The sequence below is a fragment of the Microchirus variegatus genome (assembly GCF_963457635.1).
Source record: "Microchirus variegatus genome assembly, chromosome: 4".
Classification (NCBI taxonomy): Eukaryota; Metazoa; Chordata; class Actinopteri; order Pleuronectiformes; family Soleidae; genus Microchirus; species Microchirus variegatus.
In genome coordinates this window covers 2,847,761-2,865,805 of record NC_139805.1, presented here as the reverse complement: position 1 = coordinate 2,865,805, position 18,045 = coordinate 2,847,761, and the positions used below count along the sequence as shown (strand labels likewise).

Below are 18,045 nucleotides of genomic sequence, written 5' to 3'. Positions count from 1 at the left end.
GAAGGGTGTTTGTTAAAGGTCCCCTATTGTGCAAAATTAACTTTTTAATCTTTTAGTACTGATATTTGGGACTCAGTGGGCCATACAAAGTCCCCAAAATGTGAAAAAACAAGACTCAGTCATGTTTTAGTGGTTTCTTACTACATCATCATCTCGCCTGTTGTTCTTAAGGAGAAGGAAGCCTGACTAAAACGACAATAGTGCTCAGTCGGTGTTCAGAATGTGGGAAAACATGGCAGCAGTAAGCAATCATTTCAATATAGAAGATGCTCTGATCTCTTTTATATCAGCTGTGTGAAACATTCACACAAGACTAAAACAGCATGTACAGTAAATACTGCAAGACTGATAGTATACGAGCAACACAACTAACATGTTGCAGCATATCAGCTGCTGAGGCAAAGCCCAAAATTGTGACTTTGGGCTTTGCCTCAGCATGGAACAGATTCAATACATAACACGGGACCTATACTAGATGTAATTATTCCCTAAGGCTGCGGTGACTGATGTCAGTAAATAAGCAAAAGCTTGAAAAGTCAAATATTCAAAACACACAACTTCTTGATGAAATGCATTTATTTGAAATCTGTGAGAACTATATACCTATTTTTGAATGAGTCAGAAATTCCAATAAATACAGACATTATCACAGTCGCACACATAAAACAAGCAAACGAACAAAGAAAAGTTCACAGTTCACCATCTCTTGCTTGGATCAAAACAAGGCCCACAGTTAAAGGCACCTATGAATGGAAACATTCACCGTTTTAATACTTTCGTTGTGTTACCTCACCTTGTGGATGTACATTTGTTGTGCAAAATACACATTTGAAATAGCAAACTAATAAAATGAAAAGGCCAATAGCATTTCACACACTCAGAGAAAGTGACCGACTTCCACTTGGTAAGTGTTCAGTGAAAAATACTGTACAATTTGCCTATAGGCTGATGATAGGAGCTCCTCCCCTTCTTGTTCAGTAAAAACAAACCCTCATCTTTTCTGGTGCATCTTTCAAACAGTGTCAATAATAAGGCCAGCAGAACTGTACTCTTCCTGGCTTCACAAGGTCAAGTGGGATCTGCGGCTGGTCGCTGTCCCAGCCTCATCTAAACTTGAGGTAGGACGGTTTGGAATAGTTGAAAAGCAGGAAGTCCATACGATAGAGGTCGTATAGTTTTTTCTGGTAAAAAGGGCTGATGTTCTGGAAGAACTGGGCGGCCATGTCTCCCGTAGTCCTGGTGCTCTTGGACGAGGCAGGGAAGCTGACCCGGTCCTCCACCCCGGCCAGCTGCAGCACGTAGCGGGAGTCCTGCTCCAGGGTCTCGTATTTCCCCACCACATCATAGTGAATAAGGCACGGGTGGCACAGCGAGTGCACCCTCTCCCAGTGCTCGTTGAAGGGCTCCTCTCGCTGAGTGCCAGGGTCCACGAGATAATACACAAACTCCTCGAAAGACACGTCATTTCCCCTTTCCAGAGCCTCCGGCTGCGGGTCCGGTCTGTGCCGCTGCACTATCTTTGTTCCATATCGTTTATGAAAAGCCGTGTTGTAACTTCGCGTGAATTTGTTGCGATAGGCAGACACTAGCCTCTCAAACGGCTCCCGCACGAAGACGAATTTCATGTAGGAGCGCAGCCGGTGGTTGATCTGGGAGGTCGAGTACTCAGACAGGGTGCGGAGGTTTCCCGCTATGTGTGCCTCGTTGGCCGGGATAGCCAAGGGATCTCTTTGGGATCCTGCAACACCGGTCAGTACCATGAGAACCCGCTTCCAGTTGGTGCAGGCCACTTTGGGCACATAACAGTACAGCAAACCATGCTGATCGTCAACAATGACGTGCTTCAGGTCCTCTGGGATAAGGACTCTGCGTTTGCGGGTGTAAGAGTGGCAAGCTTCCTCTAACAGCTCCCGTCGGCCATGATGGAGCCACTGTACTGCTGATTCAATCTGCAGGGAGAAGGAAAAAAAACATATTTATCAAGTGAAGGAAAAAGTAGTGGAATAAAACCTGAAGCAGGTTGGTTTTGCACATGCTGCAAAAATAATTCTGTCCTGTTCTGTGACACATGGCTCCAGACTAACCTTTTGCAATGTTTGTGCCTAAATTTTTTGAACCGTTTACCTTCAGTGCCACAATTTCAAGGTTTGCATTTAGCCAGCTCCCATATACATTCGTACTTACTATAGTGACTAGTTCTATGCACACATTGCCCTCTAAAGTGGCTGTAGTTTTTACTGTGGGATTGTCCTATCACTGTGATGATTTTGCTTTCAGTGCAAGCTGGTTGAGTGTGTTGAGCCCAGCCTACTCGGCTCTATTCACTTGATCATAAATATAAACAGCCACTAAAAAGACATTCAAATAAGGAAATTGAGATTAAAGGCCACATTATACTTCTCCGACTGCGTAATGCGTTATCCGTCTGCGTCACCACGTAGACCACTCGAGCCTTTATACTTCTGCGCCGTGGTGACGGATAGGCGCTGCAATTTCCCGCCCGATCAGTAGGGGTCGCTGCCCAAGGTTGTTGTGCTTTTGGCTACAGTGAGCAATGGCGTCCGAGGGAGAAAGACTGTTGTTGTTGAAACAGTGGCCGTTTGTCACTTTTCTGTGTCCCGGAACGCAGTTTTAAGATAATTTGAGGCAAGAAATTGGCCATTTAGAGTCTAAACATGTGCTGTGTGTGTTAAGATATGTCGTATTTATAGTTCGGCAGCGGCGTTGTCGGCGGGGATCAGCTCCGCGTCTGTAGACGCTCGGTGCTCACTGTGAGCCGGCACAGAGCATTTTCGCTCGGCCTGTCCTGAGGACCAATCGCAGCTCTTGCCGTCTCCGTTGTTCCTTGACGGAGTGACGGACACCTGCGTAACCTACGCAGAGCACTTTACGCAGAAGTATAAATTGGGCTTTACACATTTACACAGTTAAAACACAAACAGAAAACAACACAAAAAGCATCCAGATTATATGAAAAAGAAGTGCATGTTTTAGAGGTTGCCTCAAGAACTCTCGGCCTATCGCCCCAATGTCAGCTGAGATAGGCACAGCACCCCCCGCGACCCTCTGGTGGAGGATGAAGCGGTAGATAATGGATGGATGGATGTTGGTTTTGTTAGGAAGTTACCTTCCTCTTCTACAAAGGATGGAGTGGATTTAGTGTTTTCTACCTACATTTTTTTTAGTGCTGTCAAAGGATGAAAATATTTAATCGCAATTAATCGCATTAATGTTAACTCGCGATTGATCGCAATTAATCGCACAATTTTATCTATTCTAAATGTCCCTTGATTTCTTTTTGTACCATTATTTTTCTTCATTGACAGTTTTTCTCCATTGGTTTGGCTCATTTTGGCTCACAAAGTGTACCATCGAGGACGACACCCAGACTCTTTACCTGAGGGGAAGGAGGGACAGTGGAGTTACCTATGGTCAGAGAAATATTGTCAGAGGGACGACTCGTCCCTCCGTTTTATTGTTATTTAGTTTGAGGAAGTCAGAGGAGGGCCAAGATTGGACTTCCTCTAAGCAGTGGGAGAGTGGAAGAGGGCCTGGTGGAGACATAGAGCTGGGTGTCATCCGCATAGCAGTGGAAGGAGATGTTGCATTTTCACCATCCGTTTTGTATTTATTTCTCCTTTCACGCACTTTCTCCTATGTTCTGTGCTGCACTCGGCGCTGCTGCTTGTAAACTTTCAACTGCAGACAGGCTTCCGCCTCCGCTGAATCAGGTGATGTAAAGGCACATCATGTGTTGAGAGAGAAGGCAACGACAAGGCTATGTTTGCAGTGAGAAACTCAGAGAGAGGAATATAGGATTGTTTATTTGTGTTGCAGCTCATGAAATAAAATGCAGAAGAATCACTGTCATTTAAAAATGAGTAGTATGAATGAAATGAGCTTCCCCTGTTTCAAAGACGAGCAATCACCACTTCTGTGACAAGTGTTTGAAAACCTTTGTTGGCATTGACCTAAGGCAGGGGTCTGCAACCTTTAGGATGAAAAGAGCCATTTTTGTCGTCTCTCCACCCAAAAATTCATTTGGAGCCGCAAAAAAAACACAAGATGAAGATAATAACACGTATAAAGGTGTTTATACAGACAAACTATATACAATAGTAATAGTCTCTTTCATTTATGACATTTAAGAACTACAACATGTTCACTTTATACCCAACCTCTAGACCCCGTAGACCTGGTTCTTCCATTAGGACCATATCTATGTTCCCCGCTTTGTATGTGACTGGGGAACATAGGACCCTTTCTCTAACCCTAACCCTAACCCTACCCTTTTTCAAAAAAAGGGTCCCATGTTCCCCTGTTACATACAAAGTGGGGAACATAGGACCTTTTTTTGGGAAAACGGGGAACATAGGACCAGGGGAACATAGGTACGACCCCCTTCCATTGTTTCATTGTTTGTGGCAAATTAAAGAAATTAAAATGAACCCACTTTGAAATAAATGAAGCAAATATTTGGATTGTATGTTGTTCGTGCTCAAGAAAAACGGTATGTGGATCCAAAGATGGACAGGACACATCCAAACATGTACTGAATATTGCATTTTACGTCGACATTGGATGTTGCACAAGTTTTAAAACACTTTTATTTGTCGCCTTAAGAGCCACATGTGGCTCTAGAGCCGCAGGTTGCAGACCCCTGACCTAAGAGATGCAAACCTAACCTAAGTGAAGACAGGGTTAGACACAGGTAAGGGTTAACCCTAACAGGTAAGACACAGTAGCTCTGTGTCCCTGCCAGCTACAAATGTTGATTATCTCGACGGATTTTGGTACAGGAGAATGAGCAGTATATAATCTTCCAGTCTCCAGTCTTAGTTTTCAGTTAAAGTGTACTGACCTGGTCGTCATAAAGCGTCTGTAGTGGACTTCTCCTCAACTTCTGACCACTGCTTCTTTCACCAACAGACTCGGAAGCTGTGGGGAAAACAGACAATTTAAATTGAAGTTATAATTTCACAGTCTACCTGAACAATGGTTGCAAAAAAATTATATACGCCAATCAACCCCTCACACTAAACCAGCAACTGCCTTTTGTTTTGAAATATTACCCTGCACCATTAATAATGGCTAGTGATGTTAAACTTGATTTTATAGCTTCAGTTTTTCTCCACATCTCATCATGAATCCCTGCTGGCAACAAGCTTGGTTTTATGTAATGGACAAAATATTGGATATCCACCTTTAAAGGTGACATAGAGTGGTCCTGTTGCACATAAATGTTAGTTATGGAGGTCTACTTACATATATTAACTTGTTTTTATGGTCAAAAACCTCCTAGTTGCTGTAAACGAGCCGATAGAAATCCTCTTTTCTGACGGTGTTTTTCTGCTGCGAGATTTCAGAGTGAACTTTCACCCCCAGAAGACAGAGTCTTGTGATTGGCCAGTACTATCCAGCACATCCGTTCTCAGAAGCGTAGCGCCCCCCTCTGGAACGGCGGATGCACTGCTCCTCATTATCAAAACATTGTTTTAACAGTGTTTAAAAATAGCTTCCCTTTTATGACTTTGACCCGGAGTCAGACCCAGAGTCAGAAGACACTGTTGCTCGTGAAACACCTCCACAACGGACGTTATTCTTCTTCTGCGGTTCAATGTACGTAACCGGATGTGCCCGGACTAGTGCCCTGAGCAGGACGATCGGTTGTTCAGGAGAACCGCTGTTTACGTAACTATTACGGGATTTTCAGTGATCTCGTTGAGCCCCGAGATTACAATAAAACACAACGTTCTCAGCAAACGCTGAACTGTTTGTTTCGAACCGTCAGGGCTTCATAAACAAGGTAATGACGCAGATACACACCAAAAAAACAGCGATAATAGGAACTTCCGGTCTTGTTCCGCTTTAATAGATGCTGAGTGCTATACCACTTTTAGCACTAGAAATGAATAGAGAACAATTGAAACTCAACAAAGCAAGCTTAAAAAATGTTTGGTGGAAAATAACAATGTGAAATTTGTATTTATTATTGCAGACCTTATTCTGAGTCAGTACTACTGTAATGGTAGTGAGCATAACATAAAATACATTTTTTTCTTTATATTAGCAAGAGAGAGAAACCAGAGGAGGTAATGTGTGGGTTAACAGAGCAACACTGCTGGGGACATACTTGAGCTATTGTTTGCAGGAGTGACTTTTCACTGTGGCATCACATTACACAGCTACAATCCATCAGGACACAGTCTCACTACCTGAGCCCAGGCTTTAATTGGGACAAAGACTCTGTGGGACTTTGTGTGCTACTGCAGCTTTTTGACTTCAATTTAGACTTAATTAAAAGCAACTTCTGCTAAAATAAATCAAAATGTCTTAAATAAATAAATATAATATTCAAAATGTTCTGTGTAATGTGGGTATATGGTTTTGGTTTAGCTTGTCCCTCATAATAAAAAAGAAATGAGCTCTGTGTGTTATTGAAGATCTTTATGGGAAACACATTTGCTTTTTGCAGAAAGATAGATGAGATCAGATAGATCACACAAACTCCCAACAATTTCTTGAAAAATCAACATAATTATACTATGACCACATATTAAAACTAGCCTATGCTGTCGGGGCCGACAGCAAGGGGGTATATCCGCGAACTTGTCCAATCCTCAACTTTCCAATATACCCAAAGTATACGCACTCGCACCTGCCACTAACTGTTTTAATTAATTATTAATGAATTCAACAAAATAACTGTTAAATATTATGATATAATGCTGACTACACTTTATACATGTTCAAAGTATCCATATAAACTCCATATTGAACACAGAATACCTGAACTCATACATTTCTCTCTAGTTTTTAATAAAACTAGTTAACCTATTATACCTTGTTAAATATTATGAATATTAAAATGCTAACCACACCTGCCATATCTTCAAAGTGTCCAAATGTCATGAAAAAGCATACACTATGTTTATTAAATTTCATGAAAAAGCTAAAATATGTTCAAATGTTCCATTCAATGCATTAATAAAGAAATGGAGGCTTAACTATTTTTTATATGATAATTAATAAATGTATATTATAATGTAATAAATATTATGAATAAGTGCTAAATAAACCCATGATATCCTCAATGTGTCCAAATGAGCTCAATAATAAAGAAAAAATGCCTTAACTATTTTTTCTGTTCTCTAATAACTTAATCAGTTAACTTATTATGTAACTATTACCAATCATAGCCAAAGTAATAATGATTGTACTTGTAGATAGTTGTTACATGAACATTTGAAGGCAATATCTCCATCAGTCTGGAAGATATAGCCGAAAATGTGTTTTTAGCATAATAAATTAACTCATTTGCTAATTAATAATAAAGCTACAAAGATAGGGATAATTCTCAGGTGGTATGTGATGCCCATGCAAAATTTGAAGCCAATACCTGCAATACTTTGGAAGATACAGGCGAAAATATGTTTTTTATATCATTAATTAATTAATTAACTAATTAATAATAATGGTAGACAGCTCAAAATCAATAGGGATCATCTACAGGGGGTATGTGACCCATAAAAAAAATAAGAAAATTTAATCTCAAACGCCTTTCCAGTTATCGCATTAACGGCTAAAATCTGCGGACGCGGACGCGCGAGACTGATTCCATAATATCCGCATTTCTCGCGGATATAATTAAAAAATACAAAGTATGTTAATTGATATAAGCAACACAAAGTAACATATTTGCTGCTTAAAAACAAACAAACAAACAAAAATCATCTAATATGAATTTAGCTTGTGCAGCAGCAGCAGTAACCCCTTTGCAGGTTATGAGCGATAATCATTAACGATCCCATTACATTTTTGTAGTGATGTTCAATAATCTAGCCGTGGTGTTTGCTGTATCACTGCTGAATGAATGTAGGGCAAACTGTGAGTTTTTGTTATCCAGGAACAGCAACTCGTGTGTGAGTCTGTGTTTTTTTTATTTATTACTTAAATGATTGTTTTTTTTCTCTGATATTCACTGTAATTCCTTTCTTACATTTTCTGCTGTGGTACTATATTTTAGGAGCAGTCACTCTGACACGAGCCCAAGCTCACAAAGAGACAATCGATTGGTTCCAGACTCACTGAGAAAGAACTTTTAACACTTTTTTTTTTTTTCAAAACAAACTCATACTGTTGAAGAACCACAGGGTGCATTATGTCAAATCAGCTCAGGAGGGAATCTGGATCTTATATCGTCTTGTAGATGCAGCTTTTGCTTCGTTCTGATACTGCGGTCACATAAACAGAGAATTCTCACACTACAGGTGGGCTTAACATGATGATGACAGAAAAGCAACGTCTAGCACAGGGGTCTGTAACCTTTAGGATGAAAAGAGCCATTTTGTCGTCTCTCCACCCAAATAAAATTCATTTGGAGCCGCAAAAAAACCCACAAGATGAAGATAATAACAAGTATAAAGTTTTTTATACAGACAAACTATATACAATAGTAATAGTCTCTTTCATTTATGACATTTAAGAACTACAACATGTTCAGTTTATACCAAACCTCTAGACCCCGTAGACCTGGTTCTTCCATTGTTTCATTGTTTGTGTCAAATTAAAGAAATTAAAATGAACCCACTTTGAAATAAATGAAGCAAATATTTGGATTGTATGTTGTTCATGCTCGAGAAAAAGGCATGTGGATCCAAAGATGGACAGGACACATCCAAACATGTACTGAATATTGCATTTTACGTCGACGTAGGATGTGATGCACAAGATATTAAAATACTTTTATTTGTCGCCTTGATCTCTAAAGCTACAAGGAGCCACTGCAGAGTGGCTGAAGAGCCACATGTGGCTCTAGAGCCGCAGGTTGCAGACCCCTGGTCTAGCATCTTTTGTATATATCCTACATGGTGGCCACCAAAGAGCTTTCGATTAGGCTGTAGCTTCCATTTTCCATGGTTCTGCAAAATGTCATCTAAATCATTAGTCATTGGCATTTTGACTACACCCTTTCCAGACTTATATTAGTCTCAAATGAGGTCCAGGCTGTAGGAAGACCTTGTTATTATCATGTTACATCTTTTATATGTAATTTGCTTCATATCCAGTTTTAGTAGAACAGTTAAATGGCTATGGACAGCAGGTTTAGCTGGAAGATGTTAGGCTAAGCCCTTTGTTTTATTTATTTCAGTCTTTCAACTATAATATGAGTGTAGTGCCCCTCTGCACTATATACACCGACACATTCTTTAAAGCAGTATCTGTGGCTGCATGGACACTGTCACATTCCCTCTGGCTGTGTGTCTAGACGACATGACTTTATGGTCAATACAGGAAATTGGCCACCCTAAACCTTTTCTTACTGCACGGAGACACGTGTGGCTCTAAGAGCAGCATTCTTGTTCTGCCCTGCACATGTTAGAACACAGCAACACATGCTCAGTGACGACACCTGAACATATACACATCCAGATGACTGAGTTTTGATTTTAAAATAGTTTCATCTGTGTTCAGATGAGTTCCTAATCTATAGTAAGTATAGTACTGAGTTGTCTCTATCTATCTATCTATCTATCTATCTATCTATCTATCTATCTATCTATCTATCTATCTATCTATCTATCTATCTATCTATCTATCTATCTATCATACCCATTCACACTCTGCCAGCACACCTGTCAGGAACTACTTGGGGTTATGTGTCTTGGCCAAGGGCATATCAGCACATAGACTAGCAGAGATCAGGCCTGTCGCGATATTCAATAAATCAATTAATCGCACGATAATCCAGATTATCGCGATCATTTTTCTGGCCGCTATAAATGCCATTTGCATGCTTTTTTGTTTTCCCCGTCTTTCTCTCTCTCCCTCTCGGGTCCTAAAGTGTGTGAAATGTGTGCATGCCAGGTGGCTAGGTGGCGCTGTGAAGCACTGCCATACAACAACACCAGGAGCGCGCGCATGCGCTGAAACTTCCTTCTACTTCTCTCTAGTAGCGCCGAGTCGCCCACAGTCGAAAACCAAAACATTGACTCGGCGTAATTGCTGAAATGACTCCTGGATCAGTATCAGAGCAGCTAAGGCGACTTGAATGTGCGACTGATGGATTCTAATCCACATGTTTGTTGAACCTGAGGCGAATGTGGTGCCAACTTCAGCGTCGTGCCAGCGTGAGCAGCTCAGAAAACACTTTTGCGTTTTATACCCTTTAGACGGGAACGCGACAGCGGAGCGTTTTTAAGATTTCCACTCTGGGGGGTGGGTTCATTTTTTTGCGTTTTTAAGCCCCAAAAACGCCGTCGCCGTCTAAACGAAAGGCACATCTGATAAAATATTTTGTCGGTTTCACCCGGGAGCGTTGCCGTGTAAAGCCAGAGTAACGATGAGTGAACCCTCATGTCAGTCACTTGTCAGTCGCATGGTGTGTGGGGAGGCGGGACTCCTGGCGTAGCCTACCACAGCAGAGTGCAGCTAACCCGTTTTATTTATTGCTTTTGCTTGTTTGTTAATTTATTGTGTTCTAGTGTTAAATATTCTTTAAAAATAAAAGTTTATTTCTCTTTGAAAAGGTGTGCCTGCATTATTATACCATTATCATTTTATTAGATGAAAATTATCTCAGAACAACAATATTATCGATTATCGCAATAATTTCTGAGACAATTTATCGTCCAGCAAAATTTGTTATCGTGACAGGCCTAAGCAGAGATGATACAATCTACCACTGATTCACAACCAGCCAGGTTCATAATAACAGATAAAACAGTAGAACATGATGCCAACAGCTGCTCATTTGACGTTTAGGCACAGGGAGTCAGTCATAGTAATTATTGTACATTTGTACACCACAAGCATAATCCTAGTCTTGACAGAACATTTACTTTTACCTGGAAGCCAAATTATGCCTCATTACAGGAACCAACAGTTACCCCGGATTTCCACTGGACGCGGAACGGCAGCGGCGCGGTTCTGCTTCGTCCTCTGCCCGGCGGCAATCCCCACCGGGCGCGTTTACGGCAGCGGCGCGGAGCCTTGGGAGCCGGCGGTATTCACGGAAGATCGCGCGATAATCTTGAACGGACGCGAGTTCGCGAGATCCAGCGATAGACTGTGTGTATAAAGTAAACAACAACAACAACACAGCTTCTTTTCATTCTCCGACGTGGAAGAACTGTTGATCTAGTGTCATAAATGATTTTATGTTTCTCCACTTCAACAATCAGTCTCTCGTCGTACATTATGACTCTCAGAGACGCTCTGATTAATTGACTGTTGACCTGGCAGCACCGGTCACGGCGTAATGTTGATGTGGGGCTGTATGACCTGCGTATTGTGTTTTATTTAGGGGGGGCGGAAATGTTTTACTTTGATTCTGTGTCGGACTTCCTGTCTGGTGCGATCTGCTTCGTTGAAATTTACGAGGTTCAGCAGCGGCAACGGAAAAAATAGAACTGATTCCTATCGATAGCGCTGCGGCGCGGCGAGCCGCTTCTGGGACGCTGCTGAGACGCGCCGCAGCGCGGCCGGTGGGAATGCTCACAGTGGTTAGAATGGAAGCGATTTGCAACGGCCAGTGGAAATCCAGGGTCAGTGATGCTGCTGGATGCAGCAACCAAAGAGAGTGTGTCCTCTGGCTGGAGTTACCAAGGAGAGAGGAGCTACAGTCCACTCGTTTATTTGGCCTGTTGTCTAAAACACTTCGCCACTTCCTAATGGAAATTACCAGCAACTAAGGAACATTTCTATTTCCCAACAGGACCACTCCCAAAGCCATCTTTCCCCATCTTAAATGACACACAATAATAAGAACTAACAAATGGTCAGCAGACTGAATGTTTCAGCTTTCAGTGAAGGAATAAAGTGTGTCATTACTCCCCTGTTAACGTGGCATCACTCAGCAAGAGAAGACATCTACAATTTACATTCAACAAAGAAGCAGATGAAAATGTCAGGGAATTAGCAAATGACATTGTTGAGCTAAGGGGGAGCAGGAAACATCACTGTTTACATATACAAAATATATAGAATGTACTGACTCAACTGTTAAATGAACTGCTGACAAAGTCCCACACAACTTATCAGACTGTGGATTCAAACCATGTGCTATTCTAAGCAACACTGTCTCAGGTGTTAGTTGAAATTCCTCCACTAAAGTGATTCACCAACCCCACCTAAGGAAACACTACTTCTGTTGGTTTAACCCTAAAACTCTGCAGCATTCCTGCCAGCGCCTACAGAAATAAAGTTAGAAAATGTAAAAAAATATAGAAAGGGTGATACGTGTTCCTCTAAGCCATAAACAGAGCAAATCTTTTTATCCTTCTAAAGAGTAACAAAACTTGTGTATTTATTAAAACTAGTATATATGGTTATCTAGTAATTATTATTATTTTATTTAAGTATTTGAATCACATGTTTTATGTTAAAAATGGATGTATGTACTGCCTTCTCTGGCTCCCATTACATTTTATTTTTTCATATTAGCTGGCTCTTGACAGTGTCTATTAGTAGTTAGTCTTGAGCGATTGAAAATTGTCTAAAAGAAAAAAAGTTGCTTAAATTTAAGCATCATGAGGGGAAAAAAGTAAACCGATTACTATCCACAGCAAACTACTTAGAAAATCTGCGATTTTCCTTCAGAGAACACAGAAGTTGTCGATCCACTGCTGTTTCCACCTTTAAGTTAAAACGTGTTATCTTCTGACTCTAGCGTTTGAAATGCTTCATTTAGACCAGGGGTCTCAAATTAAATTTGCCTGGGGGCCACATGAGTTAGAGTCCGGGTGAGGCTGGGCCGCATCAAGTAAGTACCAAAAAAAATGTATTAAAAAAATGCAGGGCATGCGGAGCTTTTGAAAATTAGAGGTAAAAATGGGGCATTCTGAGGCTTTTTGAAAGACCATCATGGTGACATATGGTGAAGGGCAAGTAACTCAAAATGGAAAAAAAACTAAATTAATTATTATGCCCATTCTGTAACATTGTTTTTTAATCTTATTGTGTTGTTATGGCTGGGACTGCGTGTACTTACAAAACTTAAGTCAAGGCATTGCAATTATAGAGGGTGCCCCTCATCTGGTGCGGGCCTTTTTTTCTCCACACCACCCCTGCTGGCTCTACTCTTCTCTCTCATGCATTGTGTGCAGCTCCAAGCGGGCTCTGGTATCCAACGCAGAATGGATAATTTCTCTATGTTCAGTTTTATCCCCACATCCATATATGAAACATTCATAATGATCTTTATGACGAGGATCGAGTACAGTCGCGATGAAATACAGGAGATCCGAGAAGATCTTAGTAAAACGTGTTGACAGATTCTCAAGAGCGCACTTTTTATTGTTTTCACTCCGGTCTCAATCTAGAAGACGCTTTAACGCTGTAATTAAGGGAATAACAGATGTGTGCCTGTAGAATATATTTATTTTATTTATTAATATTTATTTTCTCTATGAACTTTGGTATGACAGAGTGAGCAGATTACAAAGTCAGAAAAGGCAGTCTAGCAGTGAGATAAGGCAAACATCTACTTAAGATGATGTTTGTTGTAGATATAAATGGGCATTTATTTTTTATCAGCATAGCCTGTTTTTCCCTGACAACCTGAGAGTGAGCATCTCAAACTGGTTCTCGGCAAAAAGGGTAAGCACAGCACAGTCAGCACCTCATACAGCGAACCACACTTTAAATAAACCTGTGAACTATCATTTTAAAAAACAAAATACATACCAGTATCATTAAAAAATATAAATGAAAACAAGACACAGTGATTTAATCAGTGGCCTCATCAGAAAAACACCCACATTGTTGATGATTAAATTCATCAGTTTGCAGACTATTCTATGTCCAAGTTATATGAAGGAGAAAAACGTATCTGGTAACAATTCACCAGATCTGGCACAGAGAAGGCGAACAAGTTAAAGTTTCTCCAATAACGCTTCAAAATCAGAATATTAATAAAAATGGACAGTCTTTGCTCTGTGTCACACATCACACACACACAGCACTGACTGGCCTCTCCCTGTATAAACCCTTCTCACTCACATCACGCTCTATATCGCGCTTTATATACTTTTTGGCCCATTGATACAGCAGGGCATGCGTGAAAGAGACCATTGTATGTGGCAGAGAAGGACCAGAAAGAGGTGGAAACAGATCTGAGTGAGGGCCAACCCTGCTTGCAGCCAGCCGCAACTTCTCTCAGCACAACTCCTAGTACATAGCAGAGGACCATAATCTGAGACTATGTAATTAGGACACAGAAACGCAGTAGAGCGGCAAATGATAATTACTTTTCATCATCTATTTACACCATCTATTGATTTATTCATCATTAATCAGTTAGTTGTTTTGTCAAGAAAAATCCATAAAATATTGAGAAATGTTGATAGCTTTTTCCTATATCCACAAAATAACAACATATTCAAATGTCTTGTTTAGTCCACAGACCAAATACATTCTGAATACTGTCATACATAATTGGGCTGTCACTCTTTTACTCTATTAATTTGATGCCCTCTCCCGGCACGCATGTTCAATTTGGGGTGACTGTATCTTTAAAAGAGTTTGGGTGTGACACCTTCAGGCTGCTATAGCTAGTTAGTGTGAGTGCTGAGGCAGCAGTGCAGCAGATTGGAGTAGCAGTGAAAAGTTTGCAGTCATAACTTCGTTCCCAGAGTTTAGGACATAATAAATAATGCCAACATTAAGTACTTTTCTAATTAAAATTCCCCAGAATAAGAAGTTCAAATTTGTAACTTTTTCTGGATAGGTGGTTTACAAATAAAGCTAAAGCTTATTATTATAGTTACTATTGTCGTTAATATAATGATCACAAAATAAAGTCAGGCCAGAAAACCTGCAGACTCATGGTCATATTATGAGGAAGAATAACAGCGTGTTAAAAGTAGTTTTATAACTACCAATTATTTCACTCAACATGTTTATCTTCAACTAATTAGTCTTCTACTAATTCGTGTGTTCATCACATTTATCAGTCACTTAATGAACAGACGATAAGACAAACAGCCTCTTCGGGAGATGAAGTGAGTGCAGGTGTGCATCACACGGTCACAGCTCCACAGTCCACACCGTCATCAGTGTCACGATGACATCATCACACGGTCACAGCTCCACAGTCCACACCGTCATCAGTGTCACGATGACATCATCACACGGTCACAGCTCCACAGTCCACACCGTCATCAGTGTCACGATGACATCATCACACGGTCACAGCTCCACAGTCCACACCGTCATCAGTGTCACGATGACATCATCACACGGTCACAGCTCCACAGTCCACACCGTCATCAGTGTCACGATGACATCATCACACAGTCACAGCTCCACAGTCCACACCGTCATCAGTGTCACGATGACATCATCACACGGTCACAGCTCCACAGTCCACACCGTCATCAGTGTCACGATGACATCACCACACGGTCACAGCTCCACAGTCCACACCGTCATCAGTGTCACGATGACATCATCACACGGTCACAGCTCCACAGTCCACACCGTCATCAGTGTCACGATGACATCATCACACGGTCACAGCTCCACAGTCCACACCGTCATCAGTGTCACGATGACATCATCACACAGTCACAGCTCCACAGTCCACACCGTCATCAATGTCACGATGACATCATCACACGGTCACAGCTCCACAGTCCACACCGTCATCAGTGTCACGATGACATCATCACACAGTCACAGCTCCACAGTCCACACCATCATCAATGTCACATGTCAGTCTCTCCTCAATGAATCCACACAACAGCTCGTTAATACATGGATAATACGTTTGAAAATAATGTTAATGAGCAACGAATAAATAACTAAAACCTACTTTGTCATAATATTTTTTTTTTTAAATCTAAACAAAACCCTCTCATTGTCTTCATTTATTCACATTTCTCATAAAGTTTTCATGTCGTACGGTTCACTGACATAATAAATAATGAAGAAGTGAGTGCAGGTGTGCATCACACGGTCACAGCTCCACAGTCCACACCGTCATCAGTGTCACGATGACATCATCACACAGTCACAGCTCCACAGTCCACACCGTCATCAGTGTCACGATGACATCATCACACGGTCACAGCTCCACAGTCCACACCGTCATCAGTGTCACGATGACATCATCACACGGTCACAGCTCCACAGTCCACACCGTCATCAGTGTCACGATGACATCATCACACGGTCACAGCTCCACAGTCCACACCGTCATCAGTGTCACGATGACATCATCACACAGTCACAGCTCCACAGTCCACACCGTCATCAGTGTCACGATGACATCATCACACAGTCACAGCTCCACAGTCCACACCGTCATCAGTGTCACGATGACATCATCACACGGTCACAGCTACACAGTCCACACCGTCATCAGTGTCACGATGACATCATCACACGGTCACAGCTCCACAGTCCACACCGTCATCAGTGTCACAATGACATCATCACACGGTCACAGCTCCACAGTCCACACCGTCATCAGTGTCACAATGACATCATCACACAGTCACAGCTCCACAGTCCACACACCGTCATCAGTGTCACGATGACATCATCACACAGTCACAGCTCCACAGTCCACACCGTCATCAGTGTCACGATGACATCATCACACATTCACAGCTCCACAGTCCACACCGTTGTAATCCCGACATCTTGACAGGTAGCGCCAGGAGCGTCGGTTTTGCGGGTTACAAAGCTAAATATAATTCTTCAAATGAAGCGACACCGTTTCTGCAGGACAGCGAGACTTTATTTCTCTAAATCACAGGTAACAGAACAACCAACTCACGCGGAGCCGACTCTAATTTCGGTCCGTCCTTTACCTGGTTCCCCACCACAACTAGGGGACGCGGAACCAACATTATGTTCCGCTAAGAAAACAAAAGACTAAAGTGACAATAAAACATTATAGACTAAATAACATAATCAATAAAGTTAACAATACAACTTAAACACATCATAAAACAATAACATGTAATGTAAAAATAATATGAATGGTGACAACATAAATTCCATACTTAAAATAAAAAACACATAACAACTACACGGTTACCGTCATCAATGTCACGATGTCAGTCTCTCCTCAATGAATCCACACAACAGCTCGTTAATACATCGATAATACGTTTGAAAATAATGTTAATGAGCAACGAATAAATAACTAAAACCTACTTTGTCATAATATTTTTTTTTTTAAATCTAAACAAAACCCTCTCATTGTCTTCATTTATTCACATTTCTCATAAAGTTTTCATGTCGTACGGTTCACTGACAGTAGCGCCGTTCCCGAGACGCCACGTGACCGCGCTTGGCTGTGCTCGTACACAGCTGTGACGTCACTCTGGGAAATAAGATTTGTCTGGGCTTTTTATGGCCTTTAGGAATGTTTTTCAAATATGAAACTCCATAAATTAAGAAAATATATAATATAAAGATTTATAAAAGCCCGTGTCCATGTCTCGAGGTGTCATGTGGACACTTTTACAGGCTTCTCTTTTACTATTGCGGTCAATGCTTTTTGGGCCCCATGGGATTTTTTTGTTGCAGTACCCACAGTGGTTAATGACTAAATAATTGTCATATATGAAATATAAGTACCCAACTGCGAATCACTGAGTTCCAGGATGATATTAGACTATAATTGCTAATTATATGATTCATTATTATGATTATTATAAATAATGTGCGACAAATAATATAAATATTAAAACATTTTCTCACCTGGCTTCAGGTTGCTGTTAAAGTAGAAGACGACCATCACGAAAAAGGCCAGAGAAAAGGCGAAAACCACACGAGTCACTTTAGGTTTCCACATCCTTTAGTCTGAGGACGAGGCGACCGAGGAGCCGAACCCAATCCAGCCGGTGTTCATGCGAGGTTGGCCGGCGGTGTCTTACTTAATGACGGTCAGCAGCAGCAGCAGCAGCAGCGGCATTGACCGGGCTCGCTGACCTCTGCTGCTGCTTATCTTCCAGTACATCCTGGCATAGTCCAGTCCGGCAGTCGCTGTAGTAATAAAGGCACGGAGAGGGTTAGTGAACCGGGCTTCTG

General features: G+C 41.4%; 1 protein-coding gene across 1 annotated transcript; it reads right to left on the bottom strand.

Annotated features, from left to right (window-relative positions):
- Positions 1–1,103: 1,103 nt before the first annotated feature.
- Positions 1,104–17,809, bottom strand: LOC310925593 (carbohydrate sulfotransferase 11-like; the record flags this gene model as incomplete). The annotated part of the gene is made up of 3 exons (XM_083887574.1): positions 1,104–1,949; positions 4,862–4,938; positions 17,716–17,809. The coding sequence occupies 3 exons, from the start codon at positions 17,807–17,809 to the stop codon at positions 1,104–1,106; spliced, it is 1,017 nt and encodes a 338-aa protein (XP_083743700.1).
- Between the last annotated feature and the right edge of the window lie 236 nt (positions 17,810–18,045).